This window comes from Echinops telfairi, unplaced genomic scaffold (genome assembly GCF_000313985.2).
Source record: "Echinops telfairi isolate 266 unplaced genomic scaffold, ASM31398v2 ScPeMD7_2010;HRSCAF=2546, whole genome shotgun sequence".
NCBI lineage: Eukaryota > Metazoa > Chordata > Mammalia > Afrosoricida > Tenrecidae > Echinops > Echinops telfairi.
In genome coordinates this window covers 20,722,892-20,731,416 of record NW_022105908.1, presented here as the reverse complement: position 1 = coordinate 20,731,416, position 8,525 = coordinate 20,722,892, and the positions used below count along the sequence as shown (strand labels likewise).

The window sequence follows — 8,525 nt, the reverse complement described above, 5'->3', positions numbered from 1 at the left end:
GAAAATTGGATCTGAGCTCCTTGCCTTCCTTACACCACGGCATCTGGTCCTGGTTGGCATTATACAACTAAGAAAGAGAGATGCTGGCCAAGCAGGGCCACGATAGCCTGCAGGGCAAATCTGAGATGCCAACAGGCATGCCGTCAAAAAGAAAAAAGTGAATTGTTGCAAATACAGTTGGGATCAAATTTACCACGCTATCATTTGATCTCCTTTATGTTTGCTCTATTTTTAAGTATTTTCTGCTTTCATTTCAGTTGAGGGTTTTGTCTGTTTTACTTTGTTATTCTCGTCCGTTTTTGTTTGCTTGCTTTGTAATGTTTTTCTGTATATGAAATCCAGGATAGGTAAATCTATAGAGATGGTTACTGGATTCATGGTTCCTTGGGGGGTGGGGGGTAGTCACTTAATCTGGTGTCAATTTAAGGATTAAGAGTGTAGAGGTGGAGTCTAGGCTGTCAATCTGGAGATAGCCAATGAGACTTCTGTGTGGGCATGGCCTTCTCCTGAGAATACTGGGAAATCTGGTACTTCCTCCTTGGAGGTGGAAGACCTCTCTCTCTCTCTCTCTCTCTTTCTCTGCCACCCCCTGGGAGACGCTGCAGAAAGCAAGCCACATGGATGCAACCAGACCTCTGAAGCCGGAGAAGCCACAGAGAGAGCCCTGCCAGCTGAGATGCTTACAACGCCACTGGACCCAAAGACTTTCTACCCACTGGCTTGTGACTGTCCTGCATTTGGCTTCGTTGCATGTGTTTTGTGAGTCTGAAGAGGACTTTATAGATTGGTATCGGACATATAGGCTAATATCAGACTTATGGCCTTGGACTGGATAGGATGAGGATGTTTTCTCAATGTTCAACCACTCTTGTATATAAAACTCTTTCTTATACACATAGGTGTGTCAATGGATTTGTTTCTCTAGTCTACGCAGACTAACACAGGGTGTGACAGAGAAGGCTGGAAGGAAACGGGAAGCTAATAATGATGAGGACAAGAATGAAGAAAATGTTCTAGAACTGATTGTGGTGATGTGATTGGACTACTGAACTGTCTGATAGGTGAATTATATGCCAATAAAACTGTTGGAACAAACCAACAAAAAAAGACCGAGGTCTTCCAATCAAGTATCAAGGTCCAGCCTGGGGTTAGGCAAGAGAAGACAATATGTCCAGAAAACCCAGGTAGTGAATTCTATAGTGAAAAAAAGAGAACTCAGGTAGCTGGCAAGTTGGGTAGGGCAGAGGGGAGACAGCAGACGCCAGTCCTGACCCTTTGTGGTCTGAGCCCTCCTCTCAGAAGGGGCTTTCTATCCCATAACGAGTTCCCCGGAAACTCACAGGGGCAGTTCTGCCCTTCCCCCCAGGGGCACCAGGACTATGAGTCAGCATTGACTCCAATGGTCCTGAGTTTCCTTTTTATTTTGGCTTCACCTATAAAAAGATATGGGTGGAGTCCAACCTACCTATCAGGTCACAGCCGAAAGACAGGTCCATGGAAGTGGGGCCTCTTTAGGAGACCCTGCGGAGCGCTCGTCTCTCCCCTCCTGCCCTTCTCTTTCCTGCTACTGTGGATCCTGTGTCTAGCTTTTGGGGCTGGCAGTCCATATTTTCGGTGGCCTGCCATGTTCTTGTCAACCTTGGAGCCATATGATCTGGCCTTTGCTCTCCCAGCTTCGCCTTTCTGCTTCATTGACAGCTGAACAAGGCTGGAGGGGCCTCCAGCCAGCATCTGACTCAGGGACTTAGACTGCACTGAGCTGGGCCGTTTCCTTGATACACATGTCTTTCTTGAGATAAAGTGCTTTCTTACATAGATGAGTAGCATTGGTTTGGGTCCGCGAGGAAACCCACCTGAACACAGGCCTATGCAGGCTTCAGCCCATGCCTTCATGGGGCAAATAAAGCCTGACTCTGGATCTACTGTCTAGTCTACAACATCCCCAACCAACACCTATTCTGCTACCTGGTTTCCTGCCCTGAGATCCTCGAGGGACCAGGAAATCACCTGGGTTGGGGGAGATGGAAGGAGGAGAGTAAGATATGGCAAAGGGGCATGGGGGGAAGCTAAGAAAAGTAGAGTATCATACACAATAAAGGCACCTTCACCTAAACTTTTAAATCTGTTCTGACTCACAGCGACCCTACAGGTCAGCGGAGTAGAACTGCCCCTGTGGGTGTCCAAGACTGTGACCCTTCGTGAGAGTAGAAAGCCTACTCTTTCTCCCACAGAGCAGCTGATGCTTGCGAACTACTGACCTTGCCGTTAGCTCCCCAACGGCATCAGGACTCCTCAGTGACGTCATACTGCACCTTACCACCTGCACCGGGCCCTAACATTGTCTGCACCAAGAGGACTGGGGGAAAAAATAGGCTTCTAGTGCCCTGACTCTCCAAGATTTCTCGCCACGGTGTTATGGTTTACCTGGTCTCCAAAAAACACCAGCTGACGGCAATCTAACCTGCTCCAGCTCATGGCCACCCCCACGAGTTTTCAATGACTCGGTTTCTGTTTTGTTTGTTTTTAAAGTAGACTGAGGTGCCTCTGGGTGGATTCTAAGCAACCAGCCTTCTGTTTCGCCATTTTTGTGCTCTTAGGAACTCCACATGGGGGTCCTCATGCCAGATCGTTGAACCAGGGTCAGGAGTCCGGAAGAGGAGCAAGTCTGAGTTGTTAGGGTTGGGTGTATTTTGAGCTGTTCGTTTCTAGGCAGCTTGAAAAGGAGCCTTTGCTTGAAAAGTGTTACGGAGTCGCGCCCAACAAAAGACCACTGACCCACAAGCAGCTGCAAAGTAACAAGGCAAAAAGTTTATTAGAGAAGAGCAAAGGTTTACTAGAGAAAAGGAGAAAAAGCAAATCCGGATTTGGGCTACAGCATGGCCACGCAGGGTCCAAACTGAAGCAACCGGCCCAAGTTTCTTAGCTCTTTTTATACACTTAAAACCAGTAAGGAGTAAGGAGGGGGGAGTGTGTAAGGAATGTGGAAGGGTGTCTGCATAGGATAACAAGATGTGGGCAGTTTGGCCTGCCCAGCTTATCTTGGTCCAGGTCCGCTCGTAAAACTTTTTCTAGCTGACATTTACAAGCGGTGGTTTGCAGGGTCACAGTGGCTTACTCTTATGACTTGTTTTTCATCTGCTAAAGATAACATAGTTTTACTTTTACAACTTATTTTTCTAAAAACAACATTTTCTTCTTAGGGCTGGGGGGGGGATGACCTTTAGACTCTTCAAAATGGGGTAGCTTAAGTTAAGCTCTTTTATTCTATTGAGCCTTAACAAAAAGGAGCCTTTGCTTCAACCGCGGGCTGCAGAGTACAGAGCTGAGGCTATCTATCTGTACAGCAGGAGGTGGAGGGGAACCAGGCTTCCAGGGGTTCTCAGAGTGCCTGCCAGGTGGCAGGGGCTAGAATTAGAACCCTCCCTGGGATTCCTGAAAAAAACAAAACAAAACAAAAAACAAGATGTCTAGCCTCAGAAACCCTTTGTAGCGGGGTTCTTCGGTTTGCTTTGCTTTCGGAGGCCCTGAAATGGGGCCCTGGTGGCGCCGTGGTTAAGCACCGGGCTGCGATCTCCAGGTGGGGCCCGCCAGCAGCTCCTAGGGAGAGGGGTGTTGTCAAGAGGCGCCTGGTGGGTTTACTGCCTTGGGAACGCGGTGGGCAGTCCTACTAGGTCCCGCGGGCTCTGCGTTACGTTAGAGTGGACTTGAAGGCCATCCTGTGCATTTGCGTAGCCTGGTCCTTTATTGGGGGGGTGGGTGGGGAAGGGGTACTCCAAAGCAGCAGCGGTCCCAGGCTAGGGACAGAACACACCTCAAACTCACTGCCCTCCCCGGGGTCCCAGCCCAGAAAAGTGGAGACGCTCACCATTTTACCTCTGGCCCCTTTTCCTCTTAACGCCCCTCGCCCCCCCGCCCCCGAAGGTCTGGAAACTCCAGAAGTGGTGTCCTCGTTCTTGCTCCCTCCAGCCGCGAAGCTCCTGCCAGGGGGAGGAAGGGCCACCCTTTGGTCTCACCCGACCTAAATCTGCTCTACCATCTCCCCTTTGCGCTCCGAAGGGCCAGCGCGGCCCTTTCCCAGAGGCCTGCTCCGGGAGCGCAGGTTCAGGCTAGTCTAGGGCGGGGACTTGGGAGTGCCTTCCAGTAGCGAAAAGGGCGGGGACGGAGACCCATCTCCTTAAAATCTGGAGTTGGCCCACAGGTGCCTAGACACCGTGGGTGGCGTGGGGAGGTCGGGACTGGGCTCCCGCTCGCCGGCGCTGTTGGCCGAGGCGCCATGGGCCGCTACCGCATCCGTGTGGCCACTGGGGCCTGGCTCTTCTCGGGGACGCACAACCGCGTGCAGCTGTGGCTGGTCGGGGCGCGCGGGGCGGCGGAGCTGGAGCTGCAGCTGCGGGCGGCGCGGGGCGAGGTCAGCGGCCGGCGGCGCCGAGCCGGGGCCGGCGGGGCGGGCCTCGAGCGGGGGGCGGAGGGCCGGCGGGAGCGCGGAAGGCTGCTGGTGACCGTCCCCCGGGCCTTCCGGGGCGTTGGGGCGCCGACGCAGGAGGGGGGACGGGTCGGCCAGGAAGGCGGATCTCGGGATGGAGACACTGCTCCCAGCGCTGACTCCGACTCCTCCTCCGGGTGAGCCCGGAGCCCGTGCCCATCGGCCACCGGTGGCCAGACGAGCCATTGCTCCCCTGGAGGGGTGACTGGTCTCTACACACCGGTTCCAGACACGGACGCCAGCCCCACGCAGCCCCTCTGGTCCTCCCGGGGCCCCCGCCCCGGCCCCGCGATGCAGGCTTCCCTGAGCTCCGGATGGGGTGATGAGGTCCAGGGAGGCCCTGCGAACCGGAGGCTCACTGGAGGGGCTGCTGGCCGTCACCAAACGCCCCTTCTGAGCGCCCTGCTGCTAAGCCTTGGCCGTCCCCGCAGGAGGAAGAGTTTGAGCACGACGTCTCGGAGGACGTGGGGCCGCTGCAGTTCGTGCAGTTGCGCAAACACCACTCTTTGGTGGACGACGCGTGGTTCTGCGACCGCATCGTGGTGCAGGGCCCGGAGGCCAGCGCGGAGGCGACCTTCCCGTGCTACCAATGGGTGCAGGGCGAGGGCATCCTGAGCCTGCCAGAGGGCACCGGTGAGAGGGCAGGGGCAGGGAGGGATGCCGGGCCTTGGAAACTTCTGGAGGGGGCAGGATGGAGCTAAGGGAAGTTGCGGGGAAACTAGAGAAGGGCTGGACGGAGGCAAGATGCTAGGGAATAAGTTGAGTGACCATAATAATGACGGTGTCCCGAATGTTTGCGCGGGCTACCAAAGACAGGGCCAGGAACTCCGCGATCTGGCATTCCGTCTTCGCGAAGCTGAGGACGGGAGATGAGACTTGCTGCAATGATGAGAAACAGGCGAGTCAACGTAGGAACATGATCTCGGGGTGACTCACAACCAGCAGGGGCAGGGACAAGTCAGGGAGCCCGGGGACCTGGAGGCGATGGGTAAGCAGGTGACAAGGAACATCGAAGGGGCAAGCACGAGGGCTTTGGCGAGCTCGGGGAAAGCCACGGAAGACAACGGTAGAACCGGAGAGCCTATTGACAGGGTGCAGGAAGGAACAAAGGTGAGAAACAAGCAGGCCAGATGGATACAGAGAGAACTGAGGGGAGGGGTCTGCATGGACATGCACAGAAGGTCTCTGTCTATTGGGGACAAAGGAGCAAAATACAAAGAAAACCACTAAGCATAGGTTATCCCGGTAAAACCAGGACAGGTGAGCCAGGCAGAGGAAGCAAACATGGAGAATCCTGGAGACACGTGAAGGTATGGACAGGTGAGGCCAGGACCTGTGACGTTAGCAAAGCAATTATGTAATCCAAGACAGATTTGAGCATATGCTGGTTTAAGACATTAAACCCTCCCCCCAAACAACAACAACAAGTGATTGATCCAGTCATCAGTATTGATGAAGTATGAGCAGAGCAGGTAGGATAGAGGAAGAGGCGATAAGGAACAAGAAGAGGTGTCAACCGTGACATGTTTTGTCTCATGGCAAGAAGTGACACCTTGTCTCATGGCAAGAAGTGAGGGCCTGAGAGCGGTGAATCAGGAGTGTGAGACAAAGACAGGGCTAACATGTCTGGAGATCAATCAAGTGCAGCAGGTGAGATAAAAGCCCCGGAGCAGGACTATAAACAGAGGAGGCTGACTTCAAAGGGCCAGGAGACAGCAGGGGGATAGCGTTAAGACCAGACAAGCAGTGTGGTGAGTCCTCTTAATGCCTCCCCAGCCTGCCTGGCAGGAAACAATGCCTTGGACGTGTTCCAGAGGCATCGGGAGAAGGAGCTAGAAGACAGACAGCAGACCTACCGGTGACCACCCACCCTCAGACCTCCCAACTGCCCATCCTCGCCTCGCCCCTGGCCCCATCACTGACCCTCCCCCCTTTCCTGAATCCCCACCCCTAACCCCTAGCTGGGCCTCCTGGAGGGACAGATTGCCCCTGACCATAGCTGCAAGCACTACGGATGATCTACCTCTAAATGTGAGATTCCACGAGAAGAAGCGGCTGGACTTTGAATGGACCCTGAAGGCAGGGTGAGGAGGGGGCCAGGGTGGAGGGCTGGCAGCTCCCAGAATGGGGGCAGAACGTGATGAAAGGCGGAGGGGGCGGATGATGGCCTCTAGCTTTCAAACCTATTCCCAGGGCTCTCGAGACCATCCTCAAACGGGTTTATACCCTCCTGAGCTCCTGGGACCACTTGGAGGATTTCAATCAGATCTTCTGGGGCCAGAAGAGTGTGCTGGCTGGTCAGTGACTCCTCACATCTTCATAACCCCCAGATGGCTCCTTCTGATGACCCATCCCACCCCTCAACCCTCCCACCCCCAGAGTCCCCTGTCCAATAAGAACTTATCATGCCTGGTCATTTCACAAAGGCTTCCAATGTAAAGGCAGGGTTGAGGAGGGGTGGTCATTATGCCTGGACCCAGGCTGTGGTCAATATACTTCTCGGTACCCTCTAGAAAAGGTTCACCAGTGCTGGCAGGATGATGAGATCTTTGGCTATCAGTTCCTCAATGGTGTTAACCCCATGGTGTTGAGACGCTCCGCATCTCTGCCCTCCCGGCTAGTGCTGCCTTCGGGAACAGAGGCGCTCCGGGCCCAGCTGGAGCAAGAGCTCCAGGTACTCCTCCCACCCTCGGCTTCCTTCTCCTGGTTCCTGTGGCCAGGATCACTGGTAAAGGGGAGGAAGCACAGATAAGTGCAAGGGGAGGGAGGCTGCAGGAACCCACTGTCCTCGATGCAAGGTCTTGGGCATCTAGAAAAGTCCAGAGATGATCGAAACATACAGGAAAAGCTGCAAGGAGCTCCCTGCATGCATGGTGATAGCAGATGCAGTCACGGGGCAGACATACTAGGGGACATGGCATTTCTGGCTGGCTATCAGTTCTTCGCCACCAGCATCCATGGGCAGGGAGAAGATGGGCGCGTGTGCTGTTGGGTGAAAGGAATTGAGAACTTGCTGGCTGGGTTTGGATGTAAGGCTGACCCTAGAGAGATAAGTGTGCATGCATGTATGCCTGTGTGCCGGGTGGCAGCGGCAGCTAGGGGACCCTCCCTCGACTCCTTGCAGATGTGGGCAGGGAAAGGCAAGGAGCAAAGGAGGCTTGCTGGGCTATTACACAAGTAATAGGCCATAAAAGATGAGGATGTGGTGGGGGAAAGGGTCCAAAGAGATAGCTTGGCAAACACTTCCTGTGGCTCTCACTTCAGATGGGTTATTCCACATCCCAGAGCAAGACGGCTCCCCTTGCTGGGCTTGTTTTATGCCTGAGCATTGGACCGAAGCATCATTCGGGTTTTGCCACTAGGATTCTGGCACCAACACAGACTGATTACAAGAAGTGAGGCTTGATTCCTTCACGAGTCTTGCCCTTTGCCTGTTTTCTGGAGGACACTGCGTGCTAACCCTGGACACCCCTCCTGTCCACAGAACAATTCCTTGTTTGAGGCTGACTACATTCTGCTGGATGGGATTCCACCCAACGTGATCCGAGGACAGAAGCAGTACCTCGCTGCTCCCCTTGTCTTGCTGAAGATGGACCCCCGTGGGAAGCTGCTACCGCTGGTCATCCAGGTGCATGCTCCCCTCACAACACTGTTCTCTAGTCCTGTCACCCTCTGCTCCAAGGACCCAGGCACCCACAAACCCCAACTTCACTCGGCACCCGTGTCCTCAAGTCACTCCATATTTGCTGGCAGCCTGGTTTTCCCTGACTCACTCAACTGGAATTACTTGTTCACTAGTCTTAATGGCCTTTTGGGGTTCTTATCCGGTAGCCCAGTGGTTGTCAGAGTCTAGTGTGCCTCCTCCGAATCAAGCTGAAGGGCTTGTTTCAACACAGGTGTCAGCCCCAACCCTGAGACTCTGATGGAGTAGGTCTGGGATGGGGCCTGAGCACCTCGTTGCTAGCACATTTTTTTTAAAATCATTTTATTAGGGGCTCATACAAGTCTTATCACAATCCATACATACATCAATTGTGTAAAG

General features: G+C 54.0%; 1 protein-coding gene across 1 annotated transcript in view; it reads left to right on the top strand.

The window, feature by feature from the left end:
• Window positions 1-4,273: 4,273 nt before the first annotated feature.
• Window positions 4,274-8,525, top strand: part of ALOX12 (arachidonate 12-lipoxygenase, 12S type) — a 15,772-nt gene continuing 11,520 nt past the window's right edge. The window contains exons 1-7 of the mRNA XM_004712872.1: window positions 4,274-4,408; window positions 4,915-5,116; window positions 6,260-6,341; window positions 6,445-6,567; window positions 6,677-6,780; window positions 6,997-7,157; window positions 7,968-8,111. Of these exons, the coding sequence (XP_004712929.1) occupies window positions 4,274-4,408; window positions 4,915-5,116; window positions 6,260-6,341; window positions 6,445-6,567; window positions 6,677-6,780; window positions 6,997-7,157; window positions 7,968-8,111 (951 nt within the window). The remainder of the gene's footprint in view (window positions 4,409-4,914; window positions 5,117-6,259; window positions 6,342-6,444; window positions 6,568-6,676; window positions 6,781-6,996; window positions 7,158-7,967; window positions 8,112-8,525) is intronic.